We start from the raw sequence: 23534 nt of genomic DNA, 5'->3' as shown, positions 1-23534 counted from the left end.
CGGCACTTCCTATTTACTATGTAACCAGTTGTGATTGGACACAGCTGGTCACATGGTAAAGAGCCTACGTCATTAGGCTGTTTACCGAGATTGGAGATGCGGTGAGTTAGAGTGACACACCGCAGCACCGATCGACGCTCTGCGCAGCCCCCGGGGGCTCACAGAGCGGTCTATCCTGCTGGACATCATATGACGGCCAGTCAGGATAGTGCAACCACTTTGCCGCCGTCAATCTGCTATAGGGCGGGCAGCAAGTGGTTTATTAGCGCGTTGTGTGCACGTTAGCTCTGCTTTATTTTGTTTAGAATAATACAAAAAGTAAACAAGTAAACACATGAAATGAGCCCTGTTCAGAAGTTTGACTGTGCAATTTTTGTAATAGTTTTCTGTGAGGCCCTGAATTCTTGCAGGTGGCAGAGCTGCCCATTTGTCTTGGCAAAATGCCTCCAGGTCACGCAAAGTCTTTGGTCGTCTTGCATGAACCATACTTTTGAGATCTCCCTGGAGCGGCTCAAAAAAATTGAGGTCAGGAGACTGTGATGGCACTCCAGAACCTTCACCTTTTTCTGCTGTACCCACTGGGGGGTCAACTTAGCCTTGAGCTTAGGGTCATTGTCATGCTGGAAAGTCCAAGAGCATCCCATGCAGAGCTTTCGTGCAGAAGAATGCAAATTGTCTGCCAAAACTTTCTGATAGCATGCTACATTCATCTTGCCATCAGTTTTTACAATATTCCTGGTGCCTTTAGAGCTCACACACTCCACAAAATATGCTTCACAGTGGGGATCAGTATTCTTGTTGCCATAGGCCTTGTTGACCCCTCTCCAAACATAGCACTTATGGTTGTGATCATAAAGCTCTATTTTTGTCTCATCACTCCAGATTACAGCGTACCAGAAGCTGTGAGGTGTGTCAAGGTATTGTTGGACATAATCTAACTCGACTTTTTTTGTGGCATTGGCATAGTAAAAGCTTCGTTCTGCCAACTCGACCATGCAGCTAAAATTTGTTCAAGTGTTGTATTGTGCTCCTTGAAACAACAACACAGTCTTTTTCCAGAGCAGCTTGTATTTCTCCAGAGGTTACCTATGTTTTTTTTTTTTTTGTAACCCGAATAATTATTCTGGCAGTTGTGGCTGCAATCTTTCTTGGTCTACCTGACCTTTGCTTGGTATCAAGCAATCCCCGAATTTTCCACTTCTCAAAAAGTGATTAAACAGTACTGACTGGATATTCAAGGCTTTGAATATCTTTATATATCCTTTTCCATCTTTATAAAGTTCCATTACCTTGTTACGCAGGTCTTTTGGCATTTCTTTTCTGCTCCCCATAGGTCAGTATCTAACCTGCTCAGTGCATCCACGTGAGAGAACAAACAAATTGACTGTTTATACACAGACACTAATTGCAATTTAAAAAAGCCACAGATGTGGGAAATTAACTTTTAATTGCTATTTTAACCTGTGTGTGTCACAGTGTGTCTGTTCCATGGCCAAACATTCCAGGTGATGGAAACTTTTGATCATGGCCATTTTGGTGATTTCTGATATCAGTATAATTTAAAAAGGAGCCAAATAACTATTTGATAATAAACGGCTTCATATGATCACTATCTTTAAATAAAAGACAGTTTTTGGCATGATCACTTATATTTTTAATATGAATGCCAAAATTTTAGGATTTCTGCCAGGGTATGCAATCTTTTGAGCATTAAAGAACACTAAGTAAGTGCTCCAGTGGAGCGCCTGTTTGGTGTTCTTTCTTGCCATTCATCTGTTCCACTACCCTAGTGGCCGCTTTCAAGTTTGCTCGAAGCTACCCATGAACCTGGCTCTGCCCCTGGCCGCAGTTACAATTTACATTCTTGTGTTGGGGTTTAGTGCCCAGCATTCTTTGTAGTTATTGTGTAAACTTTTGAGCACAACTATAGAGGGTGTCCTAGTTTTGGAGAAAAAAACAGATGAAGGCATTGCAAGGAGGAATATGGTAATCTCTGTTAGAGGTATTAAATGTCTGTATGGGTTACATTTACACATTACTGAGCAGACATACCATGAAAAATATATCTCATACTACAGGATTTAAAATTCCAAGTCCTGAGCTACTAGCTCAGTGCCGCCTCATTGGTGCTCATCACTGCTTAACACTGCTCATCAGTGCCCATCAGTGCAGCCTCATCAGTTCCCATCAATGCAGCCTCATCAGTTCCCATCAGTGCAGCCTCATCAGTTCCCATCAATGCAGCCTCATCAGTTCCCATCAGTGCAGCCTCATCAGTTCCCATCAATTCAGCCTCACTAATGCCCATCAGTGCAGCCTCATCAGTGCCCATCAATGCATGCAGCCTGATCAGTGTCCATCAATGCAGCCTGATCAGTGCCCATCAATGCAGCCTCACCAGTGCCTATCAATGCAGCCTCACCAGTGCCTATCAATGCAGCCTCACCAGTGCCTATCAATGCAGCCTCACCAGTGCCTATCAATGCAGCCTCGCCAGTGCCTATCAATGCAGCCTTGCCAGTGCCCATCTGCACAGCCTCACCAGTGCCCAGCGGTGCAGCCTCACCAGTGCCTATCATCAGTGCAGCCTCACCAGTGCCCATCAGTGCAGTCTCACCAGTGCCCATCAATGCAGCCTGATCAGTGCACATCAGTGCACAGGGATGAGAGCCGTCCGAATCACACAAAGTGGGGATCTCCCGCTGTGACACAGCTTGGATTTGAATTGCCCAGCCTCTGCTGTCAAACAATTTCCTGCATCCTGGACCAGCTCCTATGATGGATGTTACACTACTTCAATTTCCCGACATTGGACCAGTGTGCTCTCTATCATAGGAGTTGGTGCAGGAGGCAGGAGTTTGTTTAACAGCGACCGCCGGGCAATTCAAACCAAACTGAGTCACAGCGGGAGATCCCTGCTTTGTGTTATCCTGCTGGCTCTCCTCTCCTCTCTCTTCTCCAGTTTCCTGGCCAATCGCTGGGAGTAGAACGGCTCCCATTCAACCCCGCCTTCCGTTGGCGCCCCCCCCCCCTTCAAGCTGTCATACTACATTAGTGTCTATGATTACTCTGGTATATGCTCCTTCTGAATCCAACTCTGGTTGTCCTATTTATTGTAATTTTTGGTTCTGTTCTATTCAGGTGTCACCTTTAAATCTTCAAGGCGAGGCAGAGGCCCCTTTCCAGGTTTTGGGGCTTCAACAAGTGTGGCGGGAGGAAGGACTGGCACTTTACGCTTGTGTGTCACCCAGGCATGTAGGCACTCACCCGAGTCCTAAAATACGAAAACACAAGGTAAAAATAAAGCTATGTGTACACTACCTGGTTTTGAGGATTAGCCACGAGGCCTGTGCCTAGGATAGAAGCATTTTTTTTTTTTTTTTATTGGGCACATTTTTTCCCAGGATACTTTGCTATGCAGGCCTGTGAGGATGAAACAATACAATCCTTATCTCAGATTATGCAAATCACCTGTATGAGAAGGCTCCTATAGAAGCCACCATACCTTAACATGTACTTGCACTTTTGCATTGGTTGAGTTTTACCCATGGACACATACTCATGCAGCAGTATCAGAAAAAGATCATCCATGTGGTAGCAGTAGGCAAACTTTAGGGGAAATACTGTCCCCTGCCCAATCAGAATCATGTTATTGACCACTTCCATTAAACGATACATGATGGGTAGGTAAGGCTTAGCTCCAGATCAAGGTACCAAAGTCAAAAATCAAACCCTAAAGCTGGCCATACATAATACAATTTTTTTATCCAATTTCCTTTAGATTTACATTCAACTATGTAGTCTGCCTGATTGCATACAAATTGAAAAAGTTTAGATTTGACCTCATATAATATGGTTTTGGTTAGTGTTGCTAATACTAAGCATTTTTTTTTTCCTACTCCTGCAAATGCTCCGATACCTAAAACTAACACCTTTTTTGTGCAGTGCGATTTGAGCCCATACAAAATAAATGGGCTCAAATTGCACTGCAAAGAATCGTATGTGATTTGAACAGGAATGCAGTGTGATTCCTATTTGAATCACATGTGGTTTCCTGCACTGCTTTGTGAAGCCAGGCTTGCCATAATGAATTGAGCCTGAGTTCACACAGGAGCGGTGCAGAAAACCACATGTGTAAAAACAACAAAAGAAGTATGGGGCTATGATCTATGACACTGCTTAAGGTAGTGTTCATTCCATTATATCCCCTATTATAGTTCATGATTTTATACAAGTATATTATTATAACCCATATTCTCATTTTTAGACATATAATTTACATTCAAGCTCCTGATGAATGGACAGAGGTCCATGAAACGCGTTGAGCTTACAAATACTCAGATGTTTCATTGAATTGTGATATATTTAAAGATTGTGAGCACACAGAGATTTGATGTCTTATTGTATTCATTATATTCTTGAGTGAGCCATGTTTGACCCTAGAAATATTGTATTTATTTTTGATTCAATATGTACCGTTTTATCTACTGTATGCTCTTTCTCTATATGTGCCTATGTAACACTGTTCTTATATTATATGTATTTATTTAATAAACCCTCATGTCCAGTTGACCTCAATTAAAGTCCCATACTTCTTTTGTTGTTTTTATTTATATATATATATATATATATATATATATATATATATATATATATATATATATATAGGGATGGAAGCAACTAGACATTCTATGTGTGGCAAATCATATACATTTTTTTCCAGAAAACTACATGTGATTCGGACAGGAATCATACAGCATTCCTGTTCAAATCACATGTAATTCTTTGCAGTGCGATTTGCGCCCATACATTTTGTATGAGCTCAAATCGCACCGCACCACAGGAAAAAAAATAGGTATCAGTAATTGGTATAGGCGAGTACTTGAGGAACAGTGTCAGTACTAGTACTCGCCCAGAAAAACTGGTTTTGATGCATGTCTATTATTGGTGAATCTAAGGGAAACCTGTACAAGAAAATGATATAATATATTGCCATCCATAGTACTAAAGTGAAACCAGAATCAGAGGGGCACACAAAAGAGGGTTTTCTGGATAACGAAGGCACTTTATGGTGTGATAAGAGAAGTGTAACCTGCCATTGAGATACTAACCCGAAACAAGCAGGTCTGAGTCCCGGTTCACACTTGTGCGATGCGGGAAGGCTGCAAATTTGCAGCCTGTTCCCGCATCGCAAACGTACATCTGGCAGTTCACACTGCCATATGCGATACGCAGGGGGGTGTCAATTAAATGTTAACGACACCCTCAGTTTGATCGCATATCGCAGTGCGATCTGACAGTTCGCACAGGATCGGATCACACAAGTGTGAACCGCTGTGCGATCCGATCCTGATGCGGCTGGAAAAAAGGGTCTTGTGCGTGTTTGGTGCGGATACAGTGTGAATTTAGCCATACAAAGTGTATGGCTGAATTCGCATCCGCACATCCGATCGCATGTAATGAAGGAGCAGAGCACTCCAAATTACATGCGATCGCCGCACTCGCAGTAATGTGAACCGGCCCTAACTGTTTGTCTAGTTTAGAGAATCAGAAGGTGTCAAAGCTAGGGGCAGCCAGGCAAATATAATTTTCAGAGGTTGGCAATGGCACCCTGTATTTTCAGTACAGAGATCCTTTAGAGCCCATCTACAAGCTTAGAAAAAGATGGCCTCTATTTTCATAGTCCTTCGGCCACTTTCATGTTATTACAGTTGGGCAGGGTGCCTTTTTTAAAGCCTGGTATTTTTATCCAGGGCAAGGAACGCTTGCGAGGAACCTCCAGCTTCTACCAGCAGATGTCACTGTACCTGTCGCACACCACCCTGCAGAGCGTCACCTGGTGGAGAGAGGAACTTAGTCATCAGCTGCAGGGTCAGCTCTTCACATTGAACGTGGATGTTCCAGCTGTGAGACTGAGTAGCATCGTGCTACTCAATCCTGACCCAGAGGTAAGAAATTGCAGAAGTTGGAGGTGGTGACATGGGATGTAGTCAATTCACACTGAGAAGACTTGCTCTGGTGACACTTTACAGGCATGACTTAAGGAGGTCCTGTACTGTCCGTCAGCTTATAGGGGTGGAGAGAGAGGTCCTGATGCCTCTGAAGTTTTCCATTACTAGTCCTCTAGTGGTATCAGAAGTAGCAGGATCACTGCCATTGTTTTCTTTGAAATATTTGAAATATTTTGATTAATTTCAAAGGAAGCACTACGAATTATACAGTGCTTGTATTCAATGCAACATATAAGTGATCGACCAATATTGTTTTTTTTATTGCCGATACCGATATTTTGGTCGTCGCATATTGATATCGGCCGATATTTTCGTACATAAAAAAAATATATATATATATATTTTTTTTTACAGGTACTCTTGTGGAGGGATCTGGGGGTCTAAAAGCCCCCAAACCCCTCCTCTGCACTTAAAAGCATTCAAAACGCCAAGTTTGGCTGTTTTGAATGCTGCAATTTTATTGAATTTGGCGCCGAGTACTTGGAAGTGATGTCATGACATCACTTCCAGGTTTTTACATGGAGACCAGATCAGAGCCGAATGCGGCTTTGATCTGGTCTTCTCTTCGGCCGTGCAGGCTGGTTGCCCGGGTCTCCCGGTGGGACGGGAGACCCGGTCAAGCCGTGGAAGGGGGGGACGTCCCCTCCTGCTCCTTGTAATGACAGCTGAGCAGCTTCTCAGCCATATCGGTTGTCATTACAAGACAGCCGACCGTCGGCTATGGACGCCGGTATCGGGGTGATGCCTCTAGCTGCAGGCATCACTCCGGCATTTTACCAAAATATCGTCAATATCGTTAACCTCAGGGGCCGATTTCGATATATCGGGGAAAGTGCGTATCGGCCCCCAATTTATTGGCTTTGCCAATAATCGATCGATCCCTACAGTATATCAATACCATGACTAATAAAAACAAAAAGGCAGTGGAATATTAAATTGACATACCCATTTGGTATTGTTGCATTTAACCAATAAAGACCAATACTTTACCAAAAAGCTGATAGTACTGTACAGTCATACATTGTCTTCTTGATATTTTTGCCATAAGTCCTAGCATTAAGGCAGACCACTGTCAATCACTTCAGCAAGGTTATGTACTTGGGGGTAAAAACATAAACGCATCATACATTTTAGGAGGAGAACAGCTGGGGGAGTCAATGGTGGAGAAGGATCTGGGTGTTTTAGTGGATCATAAGCTTAATAACAGCATGCAATGCCAAGCTGCAGTTTCTAAAGCTAGTAAAAATACTTGTATTAGAGGAGGTATTGATTCCAGAGGAAGATGAATAATGTTGCCCCTGTACAAGTCTTTAGTAAGACCTTATCTGGAATATGCAGTTCAGTTTTGGGCACCAGTTCATAAAAAGGATATTGGAGAACTGGAGAACGTGCAGAGAAGAAGAACCAAACTGATAACAGGCATAGAGGAAAGATTAGAGGAACTGAATTTATTCTCTCTTGAGAAGAGGAGATTAAGGGGGATATGATCAACATGTATAAATACATAAGGGGTCCATATAGTGAACCTGGTGTTGAGTTCTTCACTTTCAGGTCATCACAGAGGATGAAGAGGCATTCTTTAAGCCTGGAGGAAAAGAGATTTAACCTCCACATATGAAAAAGCTTTTTCTCAGTAAGAGCTGTGAAAATGAGATATAGACTCCCTTCAAGAACTAGTTCTGTCCAACTCAGTAGATTGTTTTAAAAAAAAGAGTCATATACATTCCTAAATGCACAAAATATAACTAGATACTAACATCTATAGGTAATAACACCAGGAATTGTTGATCCAGAAAATATCTGATTGCCTCCTGGGGGATCAAGACATTTTGTCCCCCCCTGATGTTTTTTTTTTTTTTTTTTTTTACTTTCTCTGGGTTAACTATGAATATAGGATTGTGTGTACGGAGGTTTTCTTTTTCTTCTCCTTTAATGGTTGAACTAGATGGACTTTTGTCTTTTTTCAACCTGACTTACTATATAATTCTGTAGCATGGTGATGTTCTATGACTGAAAGTTCTAATGTTGGCCATACACTAGTAGATTTTTGAACGAACATTCGTGCGAAAATTTATACAAACATTCTTGCAAAAATTCTCAGTACATTTGATGACTTGATGAATGTCATTCAAAAGTACTTCAACATTTTGTTTGCTTTTAACATTCGATTTTGGAATAAATGGACTTTCATGAATGAAAATCACATGCACTGAAATGAATTCAAGAATTTTTTTTTTTATCCTGAACTGGATGTCTTTTTGCAACCTGACTATGAAACTATACCCTGCTCCTAAATGTTCTCATTACCACAGTTGAAAACGAATATCGATGTGACCCCAGTAACAATTAGAAAATCAAATGTACATTCCTAAATGATTAAGGTGTGTCAAAAGATGATGTAGATATAATGAAAAAAAATTGACACAATGGTACCAACATCCCTAGATTACTTATATAAAGTGTATCTCTGAAATTACAGAGCTCTCGCCTAGGCGAGATAAATGAGGGCTTGGAAAAACCAAAGATGGGACTTTACCGGTACCGGTAGACATTAAATATTAACAAAATAGTTATTTTGTTAATATTTAATGTCTACCGGTACCGGTAAAGTCCCATCTTTGGTTTTTCCAAGCCCTCATTTATCTCGCCTAGGCGAGAGCTCTGTAATTTCAGAGATACACTTTATAAATGTACATTCCTAAAACAAAACATTCTACTAGTGTATGTCAAGCTTAAAGGGGAGTTAAACTCCGCTATTTTTTTTTTTTTTTATTAAATGGGCCCCTAAGAGCTCTATGTCATAATGTGCAAGCATGCACCTCGTATTAGCACGTGATGACAGACCTACCTGCCAAACATCGCCCTCCAGAGCTGTGCTGTAAGGGCCCACTGCTGTCATGGGCACTTCCATTTTCTGCTGGTCTTCCTTTGCACCTTAACACTTCACAAAGTAACTAGATTTGTAACGAGGAGAGAGAGGAGAAGAGATGGAAAAAACAGCAAGAGTTGTAAGAGTAAGAAAACATTAAGGCAAGACAAGTGAAATATGCCATCCTTCAGCCCCATGCCCAGTCAGCCCCCAAAGTAAGATACCCTAAAAAGAGAGCCTACCGCACCCAACTAATAGATTTGGATATATTTAGTTCAGGGTTCCCATGTTCTGCTAAGATTGTTGGATATTAGCTATGTTAGCTAATAATTACAGTGGGGATCGAAAGTTTGGGCACCCCAGGTAAAAATTTGTATTAATGTGCATAAAGAAGCCAAGGAAAGATGGAAAAATCTCCAAAAGGCATCGAATTACAGATTAGACATTCTTATAATATGTCAACAAAAGTTAGATTTTATTTCCATCACTGACACTTTCAAAATTACAGAAAACAAAAAAATGGTGTCTGCAAAAGTTTGGGCACCCTGCAGAATTTATAGCATGCACTGCCCCCTTTGCAAGGCTGAGACCTGCCAGTGTCATGGATTGTTCTCAATCATCGTCTGGAAAGACCAGGTGATGTCAATCTCAAAGGTTTTAAATGCCCAGACTCATCTGACCTTGCCCCAACAATCAGCACCATGGGATCTTCTAAGCAGTTGTCTAGAAAACTGAAAATAGTTGACTCTCACAAAGCTGGAGAAGGCTATAAGAAGATAGCAAAGCGTTTTCAGATGTCAATATCCTCTGTTCGGAATGTAATTAAGAAATTACACCACAAAAATCAGCGTTTGAACTTTGCAAATGAACATATAGACAAGCCTGATGCATTTTGGAAACAAGTTCTGTGGACCGATGAGGTTAAAATGTAACTTTTTGGCCGGAATGAGCAAAGGTACGTTTGGAGAAGAAGGGGCACAGAATTTAATGAAAAGAACCTCTGTCCAACTGTTAAGCATGGGGGTGGATCAATCATGCTTTAGGGTTGTATTGCAGCCACTGGCACAGAGAACCTCTCACGAGTAGAAGGAAAAATAGATTCAATAAAATTTCAGCAAATTTTGGATAGTAACTTGATGCTATCTGTGAAAAAGCTGAAGTTAAAGAGAGGACGGCTTCTACAAATGGATAATGATCCTAAACACACCTCGAAATCCACGGGGGATTACATCAAGAGGCGTAAACTGAAGGTTTTGCCATGGCCTTCACAATCTCCTGACCTCAACATAATTGAATATCTATGGATAGACCTTAAAAGAGCAGTGCGTGACAGACAGCCCAGAAATCTCAAAGAACTGGAAGACTTTTGTAAGGAAGAATGGGTAAATATACCTCAAACAAGAATTGAAAGACTCTTGGCTGGCTACAAAAAGCATTTACAAGCTGTGATACTTGCCAAAGGGGGCAGTACAAGATATTAACTCTGCAGGGTGCCCAAACTTTTGCAGACGCCATTTTTTTGTTTTCTGTTATTTTGAAAGTGTAAATGATGGAAATAAAATCTAACTTTTGTTGACATATTATAAGAATGTCTAATCTGTATTGATGCCTTTTGGAGATTTTTCCATCTTTCCTTGGCTTCTTTATGCACTAATACAAAGTTTTACCTGGGGTGCCCAAACTTTCGATTCCCACTGTAGCTATGTTAGCTAATAATTTGTGGATCATAATCCAAGCTAATTTAAACTTCAAAAATTCCAAGCTTATAATGGAGGTTTTCCATGGCTTCGCAAAGGCTATTTTAGTGGCTAGGAGAGCATAGAATTTGAGTGTGAGGGCTTTGGGATACCTGGATTAGGTTTATTCAGTAAGACAGTCCAAGCCATTTTCCGTATGTTTATGCGTGTTACCATGTAAGCAGTGGAGGCCGGTCCATAAGAGGTGCAGGGGGCACTGCCCCCTAATCTCCATGTGCTGCCTCCTAAACTCCATGTGGGGCGCCAGCCTCAAAGGTTTCTATGAGGTTTTTTTTGTTTTTTTTTTTGAAGCACATGATTAGAGCTTGAGGCTCTAATTGGCTTCAAAAAGGTTGGGCTCAGGGCACAGAACACTGCGCCCCGAACCCACCCACTTGTGACATTAGCAAATCAATATTCGTTATTGTCTGCCCGCTTCTCCTCCCGGCCAATAAGGACAGAAGGTGGATCTTAAGATGGGCGGGGGGAATTTGTTTGACCCAAAAAACGGAGCACCAGCCGCCACTGCATGTAAGGAGTCCAAAGACACAGGTCCAAAACAGCTGCACCTTTGGGCATTGCCACTACACAGGAAAAAATTCTCTTCTTTGGACACATCATGAAAAGATATTGGGAAAGGGGTTATGAGACATTTTCGAGACTCTTGATAGTACCAAATAACACCTAGAGAAGACTTTAAAATTCTCTTCTCCAGAGACAATTTAAAAAAAATGCTGTTATACATTCTCTCAAACCACTTGGACCAGTGCTTTGGTTCTACAAGAGTATCCAAGTCCTGTTCGCACATCTACTAAATGGGTATATAGAGTGGAGCTGTTTCCCTATAACCCGCATAATCCTTGCACAAGCATTGAAATGCCATCATAACAGAAGTATCGTGCCTTAAAAAAGTATTCATACCCCTTGAAAATTTTCCACATTTTCTCATGTTACAACCAAAAATGTAAATGTATTTATTGGGATTTCAAGGGGTATGAATACTTTTTCAAGGCACTGTATTCTTGATCTTTTTTAGCTAGGCATTGTAGATAGTGTGACAATTGATGCCTGCTGAACAGTTCAACCCTGGGCATGTCCAATTTGTTCAGTAGGCATAAGGTGTCCACTAGGCCTGACTCCTTAATAAAATGATATACCATATAGATACTCTTGTTTAACTGATCACTGCCTTTTTCTTTGACTGTCACCTCTGCAGCCTATAGGGACCATTTCCCAACCATGGGCCAAGATTTAGTACCAGATACAGTATATGATATAAGAGCTGCCTTGACTTCCACAAATTCAGCAACAACATTTTAGCCTATAGAGGCTTTGTAGGCTTTGTAGAGCTGCACGATTTTGAAAAAAATGAGAATCACAATTTTTTTGCTTAAAATAAAGATCATGGTTCTCGGTGTAACATCACCTTTCACATTAAACAAAAAAATGGACTAACTTCACTGTTTAGTTTTTTTTTATTCATCAAAGTGTACTTTTTTCCCAAAAAATAGTTTGAGGCTTCTAAGTAATTTTCTAGTAAAAAATACTGATTTTAACTTTTAACCTATATTAGAGTGTCTTCCGGTGCTCACGTGACTCCTCGTCTCTCTCCTCCCCGGCTGACGTCAGCAGGAGTGCTCAGCCCCACCCACTATAGATGTCAGCCGGGCAGAGGAGAGAGCCGAGGAGTCACGTGAGCGGCGGAAGACGCTCTGAAATAGGTACAGATCAGCATATATTTTATATAACACAGACACACGAACACATAACGTTATGTTACAGAGGGGATGGGATGTTTTTATTGTGTTGACTTAACAACCACTTTAAATGGGTAAACTGACCTCATTTACAGACTGAAGGTAATTTCTTTGATCTAAAAGAACTAAATGATACAATGTTTCTCTTTATCTCTGGGCGCAGAGCAATGTTGTGATAAACTTTGCCAGCTGTGGTTTTTATTTTTCTTTGACAGCTGTGAGCACGGACCTGCTCTGCACAGTTACATGAATCGTGGAAATGCCGCATTAGGATCATGAGGGGGGGTTGAATCGAGATTTTTTAATGATTATTCATGCAGCTCTAAGACATCTTTAGTGATTTGATTATAGTACATTTGCTGCTATTGTTGATTTTGTCTTTGCAGTTCAGCTGTTATAGAAAATTCTGTTCTCTTTCTAGGCAGTGAATAAAGTGTTCTCCTCATCCTCTGGATTCTTCTGGCAGACACTGGAGACTGAAGAGAAGCTGTGTCCTCTTTCTCTTAACATCCCAACAGACAATGACACAGAGGTGAGTCATCTCTCATGGACAGAAACTGTCACCGGTCTTGTGTACAAAGATGAAATAAAAGAAATAGGATCTGTGTTGCCCTTTTGGCCAGTTAGTAACCCTTCCCACCCATCCCTGGCATTCCTTTAATAAGGTCTGTAAGCTCAGGGGTGGATAGGATCGACTAGCACGTGACCACTGTGATTGGCTCTCACAGTGGTCAAATGATCGTGCGCTGATCCTGCAAACTCCCATACGGACTGAGAGCTGTCTTTAATAACTTGGTCACTGTGCTGGGAGTGTGACATGAGTGTGCTTTCAGCACAGAAAGCTTGGCTTCCCATGGACGCATATGTGTGGCGTGTGGGCGCTAAAGCCCAACCTCTTTGTCACTGCCCATATGTGTTACCAGGGTGGCATATCTAATTCCAAGAACAAAAATGCTTCCTTACCATATTGTAGAAGCAGGGAGGGGTCCTGTAGTCCTCAGTGATAACTGGGCACAGTGTAAATGATAAAACCTCAGAACAGACAGAAGGTACCAGCTGACATTTCTGGCATGATCAATAGGTCATTATGAACAAATATAGCAAATGCTTTAAATGCTTTTGCTGGTATAGCTGCACTCTGCATAGAACAGAAGGTAGCCCTTGCTGTGGGGCTCCTCTGCAATGCAAGGGTTATATACTCATTTTTGTCTAGAGGAAGTATAATAGGCAGTCTTATCTTATTCCTCGTTTCCACAGGCTTCCTCCCAGCTGCACAACCGGTTCCCCAGAGCTTCTTATTTTCACCGCTCTGTTTGTTGCAGGCACTCTGGAGTTGTCACTTACAATGCAGGGCATTTGACAGGTGGTGTGGAGGCATTATATCCCTGTTTAACCCTGTAAATGTCGCACTACTGCTCCGCGGTTGATTTCATTGCACACATTTGTGGTGCACCCCCTTTGACCTCAATGAGTGAGGGTGCCACCTGTCAAACTCTGCAGCCTGAGTTAATAATGCCATGGCCATGAAGCAAAGCATTGTGGGCGCGTCATGTGAGCAGCCCTTTTAAGCTATAATGTTAAGATTTGGGTGTTCGATCAGGGGGTGGTAAAACTGAGGCTCACCCACCTGTTTTACTGCCCCCCTCTGGCTGCCTGCATGAAAGAACATAGGCCTTTAACCCGTGTCGGGGGGAGTGTCTAGCTGCAAGAGAAACTTTTTATTTTACCCAGATTTCAGCTTTATCAGACTGAATAAAGAGAAGTTCCTTGTTAAGGTAACATACCGTTTAATTGTTTAACTTTTAAATCATTCTTCTCTACTCAGGTGGTGCCTGTTGTATTGTTTGACACTCTACTGCATTGCCCCATTGCATTTCACCACACCCTCCACCTTATACTCACAGCAGGGCTGGAAGTGTGTGGTCTAAGACTACTCTACCCACAATCCTCTACTCTCCAGTCTGACTTTGGTAAAGGTATGTAATGGCCATGATTATCTTACTGGAGGCTTGATCAAATTAATTTCTCTATCGCTCATTGACAGACGTAGTCTTCTTGATTCTCAAGAGCTGGGTTATGTTGTCTCCGCAGGAGTAGGACTAGGCAGAAAGACAAAACGTTCTGGCTCCACCTTAGGGGCAGTCCCTGAGGGTATATCCTCCCTCTCTCTGCTACAGGGAATCAGTTTTTTTCTGTCTAGTCAGGAGTAAGGACCTAAGTTCCTTGCTGGGATCTTTTGGTCCTGGCAAGACTTTTTTTCTTTAAGAAAAAGACATTTTTTAGGTAGTTTTCTCCAGTGTTTTTTTCCTGTGAGATCTTCAAGCAAAAATGCCGGACTGGGCGACACTTGTGGTCACCCCAGCCGGCCTACGAGCGCGCGCAGACCATGGCATTGCGCTTGGTCGGCCGCGACATATTCAAGTAAGTATGCGGGGCCGGGCGACGGGCTGGATGTTGAGATCCAGTGGTCACCCCGGTTTCTGCCTAAGAGCGCGTGCAGACCAGTGCGCTGAGTCGGCCGCGACGGAGTCCCAGCAAAGGGACTGACTTTGCGAGTTAAAAGCTCGCTTGGACGCCAGGTACCAGAGAGTCGAGGCGTCCACAAACCCCCACCACGGTGGAGAGGGTATTGTGAAGAGAGGGTGCCTGTCGGTTCGGTATGGTGAGTAAACGTTCCCTTTTTTCCTCATTATGAGGCAGTATATATTATGGGCCCCTCCATATATGGTCAGTATATATCTGATACTTACAAGTCCCCCTTGTAATACAGCATGTGTTTGTGGGAAGTGGACTTGGTTCAAGAGCTAACACTCTACCCAGCAGACTGTAAATTACAGCAGACATAAGAGGTATAATCCTACCTTATGTGCAGTGTATCTCTGTAGATCCATATGTCACCTCTTAGCAGAGTGCAGGTGGATGTGCTGGGAAGATGATATCGGCGGTCCGCCGCCATTTTGCCGTAGACCGAATGCATGTATGTCCTCAGGTCACGCCGGCCGCCATGTTTTTGGAGTCTTATGTCTCTTCTATGGGGGCGGCCATGTTTTGTGAGCCCAGCTACCTCGTGGAGGGCTGGGAACGCCGGAAGGCGTACACAGGGGGCGGAGCCACGCCTTCTGCCCGGGAAAAAAGCAAACAGCTCCTTCCAGTCTGTGTAAGACAGACGCTGACTGCAGTTTGTTGGAAACTGCACTGCATCGGTTGGTGAGCCTTGGGGGTCCCTCTCTCTCTCTCTGGGATCGAGAAGCAGGTACTCTGAGGGGCGCTATTGCGCTAGGGGGAGACACACAAAAAAAAAAAGAAAAAGTTTTTTTGTTTTTGCTGGCAAAGGTGTCCTGTATTAACATGGACCCTGCCACTCATGTATCTCCTCCGGATCCCCTCGAGGGGTCTGCGGGATCCTCCAGCACCCCATTGACAATTGAATCTTTGTCAGCGATTATGGAAACTTTTGTGTCCCGGGTGGAAGTGGCTTGTCAGGGACAGGGCGCAAGAAAGCGACCCCCGCCTAACCCCTTATTATCTGAAACTTCGGATTCAGACTCTGAGCCTATTTCTGCAGTTGCAGGTACTTCATCTGGTATTGGTGTCTCGGGTCCTGTCTCTTCAGACAGTGAGGAGGATGTTTCGGCATCCGCCATAGCCCGAGAGGAAGCGTTGGTAAACGCACTCATTGTATCTGTTCAAGAGACTTTAAGGTTACAGGGTACTCCATCGGAAATAGCTGAAACTGAGATCCCTTTTGGGACTAAAAAGCGCATCAAAGTGGCGAAGGTTTTTCCATTGCCCAAATGTTTTGGCAATCCAATCGAAGAAGAATGGCGTCTGCCAAAACGCACTTTTAATATTTCTAAACGCATTGACAGGCGTTATCCGTTTGAGGAAACCCTTATTAAGAAATGGACAGAACCACCTGTGGTGGATTCACCTATTGCTAGATTGAATAAGGCCACGGTTATTCCTTTAGAAGACGCTCCGTCTTTTAAAGATCCAGTGGATCGCAAGATAGAAGCTATGTCTCGCACCATGTTTTCCTTGATTGGATCAGCTTTCAGACCAATAATTGCTATTGGTCTGGTTTCGCAGGCTGTAACTGAATGGACCAAGTGGTTACGCCGGGACTTAGAAGAAGTCCCTCAGGCGGTATCAGATTTGTTGGAACAAATGATACAGGGGTTACAGTTTGTATGTGATGCGGCGTTAGACGCCACTCCATTAATGGCGCGAGCATCAGTCTCAGCAGTGGTTCTCAGGCCTACACTGTGGCTAAAAGGTTGGTTAGCCGACCAAGGTTCCAAAAAAGCATTGGCTAATATCCCCTTTTCAGGAGAGCGTCTATTTGGAGCCAACTTAGATGAGATCATTAAGGATCTCACCGGTGGAAAAAGCACCTTTTTACCGCAAAATTTTAAAGGTAGAGGAACTCGTCAAAGACGAGGGCCTTCTTTTTCTGCTCACAAGAGGTTTTTTCGTCCAGCGGATGAAAAAACTAAGTCCTCCAAAGTTCCTACAGGAGGCGTCAGGGGTCGTTGGTCGGGCAAGCAAAAGCCCACCCCCTCCAGACCTGAAGATAAACCATCCAAAGCCTGAAGGTGCGCCCCCACCCATAACTGGGGTGGGGGGACGTCTTCGCCGGTTCCCGGATCCATGGCTTTCCAGAATCCCGGACAGATGGGTTTGCGAAGTCATAAGGTCAGGGTACAAGATCGAGTTTCGATCTCTCCCACCGGCGCGATTCTTCCCTTCCAATATCCGTCTATCCGCAGATCGTTTAGAAGATCTGAGGAGAGCAGTTACAGATTTACTACAACAAGGAGTGGTAGTCCACGTTCCTTGGACAGAACGGTTTCAAGGGTTTTATTCAAACCTGTTTACAATACCCAGGAAAGAGGGCAAAGTGCGTCCAATTCTGGACTTAAGAGCACTCAATTCTTTCGTCAACATAAGAAGATACAGAATGGAGTCCATTCGCACGGTAGCAGCCTTCCTGCATCCAGGGGATGTCCTAGCGTCCATAGACATCAGGGACGCCTATCTTCACATTCCCATTTTCGCAGGACATCAGCGTTTTCTACGCTTTTCCGTAGAGGAGAACCACTATCAGTTTGTGGCGTTACCTTTCGGTCTCGCCACGGCTCCGCGGGTCTTCACAAAGGTGTTGGACCCAATGTTGGCACTTCTGCGCCAAAAAGGTATATCGATTCTAGGTTACCTAGACGATCTTCTGCTTCATGCAGAGTCTCCTCAGACCTTGCTACAAAACATAGAAGTTACTATGATTTCTTTACAGGAATTCGGGTGGCTGGTGAACCAGCAAAAGTCATTTCTGGTTCCCACCCAGAGGCTCGAATATCTGGGTCTAATTCTAGACACAGTCAGGACGAGAGTTTTCCTTCCGGTAGGGAAACTTCGAAAGATTCAATCAGCAGTCCAGTTGTTACTGTCCAACAGCTGGTCTTCCCTTCGGACGTGCATGAGGGTTCTGGGGTTGATGGTGGCTTCATTCGAAGCAGTCCCATTTGCCCAGTCCCATACCCGAATTCTTCAGCAAGAGATTCTTCTCAGATGGAATCGGAATCCGGAATCCCTGGACAATCAGATACGATTGAGCAAACAGACCAGAGAGTCTCTGGTTTGGTGGCTTCGGTCTCCAATGCTCAGCCAGGGAAAGTCATTTCTGCCAATATATTGGACGATAGTGACCACGGATGCCAGTCTATCCGGATGGGGAGGAATTCTTGGTCAGTTATCTGTCCAGGGACTTTGGTCCCCGGATGAATCCAGGTTACCGATAAATGTATTGGAACTGAGAGCGATCAGACTTTGTCTGATTCACTGGACCGAGCAGCTCCAGGGCAGCCCGGTTCGGATCCAGTCGGACAATGCCACGGCCGTGGCTTATGTCAATCATCAGGGGGGCACCAAGAGTGTCCGAGCGGCCAAAGAAGTGGCTTGCATTCTTCGCTGGGCGGAACGATTTGTTCCAACAATCTCTGCGGTGTTCATTCCGGGGGTGGAGAATTGGCAGGCAGATTATCTCAGCCGTCAGACCCTGGATCAGGGGGAATGGTCCCTCCATCCAGACGTTTTCCACCAGTTGTGCCTACGGTGGGGCACCCCGGATGTGGATCTGTTGGCATCACGATTCAACAGGAAAGTTCAGAGATTCGTGGCTCGCTCCCGCGATCCTCTAGCAGAAACCGCAGACGCACTGATCGCCCCGTGGGGGCAATACCAGCTAATATATGCCTTCCCTCCTCTCGCGTTACTGCCAAGACTTCTTCGCAGGGTAGAGGAGGAAGGAATCCCAGTAATCCTGGTAGCTCCGGACTGGCCTCGTCGAGCTTGGTACGCCGACATGGTCAGACTGGTGGCGGACGTCCCATGGAGACTTCCTCTCAAGGAGGATCTACTGTCTCAGGGACCGATCTTCCATCCTGCTTTACGATCGCTGGCTTTAACGGCCTGGCTATTGAGACCCAGGTGCTGAAGGACAAAGGTTTGTCAGCTTCAGTTATTCCTACTCTAGTTGAAGCAAGGAAAGCGACTTCCAGAAAGATTTATCATCGCACATGGAAGTCCTACATTGCATGGTGTGAACCTTTGGGGTTCCGTCCTCGGTCTTATTCGATTAGTCGAATATTGGCTTTTCTGCAACAAGGGGTTGAGCAGAAACTGGCCTTGAGTACTATCAAGGGTCAGGTCTCAGCATTAGCCATCTTCTTTCAGAAGCCTTTGGCTACTCATTCCTTGGTGCGGAATTTCATCCAGGGGGTGCGACATCTGGCTCCGCCAGTGCACGCGCCGTTACCCCCCTGGGATCTTAATCTAGTGTTGTCGGTTCTTCAGAAACCTCCCTTTGAAGATATTAGGGAGATTCCTCTACCCACGTTGTCCCAGAAGGTGGCCTTCTTGGTGGCTATTACTTCTGCACGCAGGGTGTCAGAACTGGCCGCATTATCTTGTCGTTCACCATATCTGGTGGTTCATAGAGATAAGGTGGTTCTTCGTCCGAATCCATCCTTCCTACCAAAAGTGGTTTCAGAATTTCATCTGAATGAAGAAATTGTATTACCTTCCCTGTGTCCTAAGCCCAGTCATCCTCGGGAATTTGCTTTGCACTCCTTGGATGTGGTCCGGGCGATCAGGGTATACTTGAAAACGACAGACTCGTTTCGTAAGACGGATTCACTTTTTGTGATCCCAGATGGACCCAAAAAGGGGTTGCCTGCATCTGCCGCGACCATTTCCAGGTGGATCAGACAGACGGTAGTGCAGGCTTATTCTATTAAGGGTCGGGAGCCCCCGTTCCCTGTTAAGGCGCACTCCACTCGGGCACTTAGTGCGTCATGGGCCTTTCGCCATCAGGCGTCAGTGGTCCAGGTGTGCAAGGCGGCTACCTGGTCGTCGGTGCATACCTTCTCTAAACATTATAAAGTTGATGTAATGGCATCGTCTGATGCCTCATTTGGCCGCAAGGTTTTGCAGGTCGCAATTTGAGGAGACCAGTGGTCTACCTCGAGGGTTTTTTTCCGTTGGAAAAATTTTTCTTTAGCCTCATTCTTTGTTTATAATGAGCCTTTAAAACTTCTAGTTTGGCACCGGTTGGGCCTTCTAGATTGGATTTGATTTTGTCAATCCCACCCCTCATTTGTGGCACTGCTTCTGGATGTCCCAGCTCTTGAGAATCAAGAAGACTACGTCTGTCAATGAGCGATAGAGAAAAATGGATTTTTGTAAGAACTTACCGTAAAATCCTTTTCTCTTAAGCTCATTGACAGACGTAGTACCCGCCCCTCTATCATTGAGTTGGGTTGGGTTAAATTCTCTGTACTGCTTTAAACAGAACTGATTCCCTGTAGCAGAGAGAGGGAGGATATACCCTCAGGGACTGCCCCTAGGGTGGAGCCAGAACGTTTTGTCATTCTGCCTAGTCCTACTCCTGCGGAGACAACATAACCCAGCTCTTGAGAATCAAGAAGACTACGTCTGTCAATGAGCTTAAGAGAAAAGGATTTTACGGTAAGTTCTTACAAAAATCCATTTTTTTAATGAATAGTACATTTTTTTTGTTTCCAGACCTGAATTCTAATGCCATTGGAGACAAGCAGTACCCTCCTTTCTTGACTGTTGCTCTGCGTGGGCCTCATGCACTGGAACTATGGGGGAACATAACGGGGCCTTGTGATCCCATGCTTGCCCGACTGACAGACCAAAATTCGCTGAGTGCAGTTTATGGTCAGACAAAAGAGAAGCCTCTGCTACATTATTCCCGAACCTCGGGATGTATTCTGAGAGATCTGAGCCTGTGGTTTGGGGGGAGAATACGAAGTAATGACAGTATGAAGATTGGCATTCAGAACCCACCTAGAGGAAGGTAATAAAAGTCTTTAGATTTGCAGAAGCCCTTTTCTGTGGCTGTGTTGTTATTCTGATTTAATGTCTCTCTTAGATCTCTGAGCCCTGCAGAAAAACACTGCATTGCCCAGGAATCCCATTTGTGCCGTCCTGCTGCTTTATTGACTGCCACAACTCAGGGTAAGTGTTAAAGAGTTTTCAGTACAGGAGTGTGCCTTTCACCTACTAGACCATGGTGATGGCCATGGTATGATGTAGATCAATTTAAAGGGACTGTATTTTGGTTTTGTGTATATTGTCTTTCTTTGTGCTAAGGGTTAAAATATATATTTGTTTCTTATAGTCAGGTTAATAAGAAATAGTGCAAGCAAATATTGTTTTCTCATTATTCATTTGGCTTGTGTTGCAAAAAGTGCATTGTTGACGGATCTCAATAACTCAAGCTTCAGTCTTCAAATACCCCATCCCTTCCTTTGAAAGGATTCAGCTAGACACATCATGCTTGAAACAACTGCCCAGAGCCATCTCTTGTGCGTTTCTAAAGAAAACCCATAGTGCTCAGGGATTCCTTTATTATAGGTGTTTCTTTGTTAATGATGTAATCAGTCAATGTCCTGAATTAGGGCACATTTACTTCAGTGGGACATGTAAGCAGAAAGCAGAACCTAGGCAATAGCATGAACTCATTCCTCTCAAGCTATCCATGGACATGGATACATTTGGAAAATACACGGTCCATTCCAGGTAAGCCACTCGTTAGGGCTCCACTGTAAAGCAGATGGGTACTGGTCTGGCTCATTGCGCGCTGTTGTTTAAGGAATGGATACTGGACTCTGAGCTTCAGCAACACATCCTTTATATAAAGAAAACAACCCCATCATCATTGGTGATCAGTGGCACTTTAATACACATTTACCTTTGAGCTGCTGATCTTCCTTCCTGCTGTGTTTTCAAACTTTCAGCCTATTCACAATGAAGGAAGGGAAGCTTGCTCTATTGATAATGGGCTGAATGTTTCTAAACACAACTGACATTGACTGGTTTACAGCAATCACAAGGTAGGGAGCCACTCTAATCGGCTCTGTACATCATAGCTGTGATCTGAGCTGTCCTGTGACAATTCACATCACAGCCATTCATGGTGCACTGGTCACCCAAGTGTGTTGTCTGAAATGCCATTCATAAACTACACTCCAGAAATACACATCCACCTTCCCCTACCCTTTAGTTTTACAATTCATTGGTATGGGGATGGTTTAAAGCAGTGGTTCTCATCTCCGGTCCTCACGACCCACTAACAGGCCAGGTTTGAAAGACAACTGAAATACATCACAGGCAATATAATTTGCTGCTCAGTGATTGCAGTACTCTAGTCCAGTGGTTCTCAAATCCGGTCCTCGGGACCCACCAACAGGCCAGGTTTGCAAGATAACTAAATTACATCACAGGTGATCTCATTTGCTTCTCAGTGATTGCAGTATTCTAGTCTGCATCCCCCAAGGTAATACTTAAAATCTGGCCTGTTAGTGGGTCCCGAGGACCGGATTTGAGAACCACTGCTCTAGTCTGCATCTCCCCAAGGTAATGCTTAAAATCCCTGTTAATGGGTCCTGAGGACTGGAGTTGAAAACCACTGGTTTAAAGTAATACTAAAGTCTCAGTTTTTTCTTCTTTAAAAATAACAAACATTTTATACTTACCTGCTCTGTACAGTGGTTTTGCACATAGCCCCAATCCTCCTCTTCTCAGGTCCCTCTCTGGCCCTTCTGGCCCCTCCCCCCTGCCCAGTGCCCCCACAGCAAGCGGCTTGCTATGGGGGCACCCGAGCTGTGGTGCGGCTCCTCATTGGCTCACGGACTTTGATTGGCAGCAGGAGCCAATGGTGCAGCGCTGCCATCTCAGCCAATGAGGAGGGAGAGTCACTTCTGCAAAATCTCTGAATCGAGATGGGCTCAGGTAAGTATTAGGGGGGAGCTAAGGGGGGGCTGCTGCACACAGAAGATTTTTTATCTTAATGCATAGAATGCATTAAGTTAAAAAAACCTTCTGACTTTACATCCACTTTGAGAGGCCCTACAGTAGAAGACAACATATACTTACCCCTATGGCAGCCAGTTTCTCTGACCTCCCATTTGTTCCAGTGCTACAGCTTTGGAAAGCCTATTCAGCATTCAAGACTTTCAGGAGCATCAGATGCCTATGTTCTCCACTGCAAGCTGGTTCCCCTCTTCTACGTTCTGCATTGGTGCAGGACTTAGCAGTGATGGGTCAGAGGAAGGAACCAGCACGTGGTAAGGTATATGTATGAGCATCTGCCTGTATATGACTATGGCAGGAACACCAGACCGTGTGCTGCTGTAGCACAAGAACTAATGGAAATGGTCTGTGTTCCTTGCTAAGCTATTTGGAATGTTGTTGTAGCTATATAAAGAAATAAAACCATGACCTACATTAGCTGTTGGTAAAACAGAATAGATATTTGAGGATTGATTGGTGGTCAGTCAGATTGACCTTCCAATGTCAGGTGTATGGACATTAAATATATTCATTTATTTCTTGGCTTCTCTAGGAGACATATTTCTTGCAGTCTCCCCAGCCATACCACCATATGCTTATGGAGATATAATTCACACATGCTGCCAGCGAGGATTTAGTATTCGTGGTCTCCGGAACCTTCGTTTCTCTTCTAAGCGTGCTGCCATGATGAACATGTCTTCAACTCAGGTGTAGTATAGAACAAGACTATTATCTATAATGCTAGTTATTTTCACAAGCATGGAACAACAAAACTGATGGAAAG

At 44.0% G+C, this 23534-nt stretch overlaps 1 protein-coding gene across 1 annotated transcript in view; it reads left to right on the top strand.

Moving 5' to 3' along the window:
- LOC309558919 (dynein axonemal assembly factor 8-like) overlaps positions 1 to 23534 on the top strand; it is a 211969-nt gene that overhangs the window by 65841 nt on the left and 122594 nt on the right. Inside the window, exons 11-17 of the mRNA XM_082262014.1 lie at positions 3142 to 3294; positions 5754 to 5948; positions 12795 to 12905; positions 14199 to 14349; positions 20456 to 20753; positions 20829 to 20914; positions 23304 to 23458. Coding sequence (XP_082118140.1) covers positions 3142 to 3294; positions 5754 to 5948; positions 12795 to 12905; positions 14199 to 14349; positions 20456 to 20753; positions 20829 to 20914; positions 23304 to 23458 — 1149 coding nt within the window. The remainder of the gene's footprint in view (positions 1 to 3141; positions 3295 to 5753; positions 5949 to 12794; positions 12906 to 14198; positions 14350 to 20455; positions 20754 to 20828; positions 20915 to 23303; positions 23459 to 23534) is intronic.

The sequence above is a fragment of the Pelophylax lessonae genome (assembly GCF_965119305.1).
Source record: "Pelophylax lessonae genome assembly, chromosome: 6".
Classification (NCBI taxonomy): domain Eukaryota; kingdom Metazoa; phylum Chordata; class Amphibia; order Anura; family Ranidae; genus Pelophylax; species Pelophylax lessonae.
Note: the sequence above shows the minus strand (reverse complement) of the source record. Positions and strands in the feature narration are given on the sequence as shown.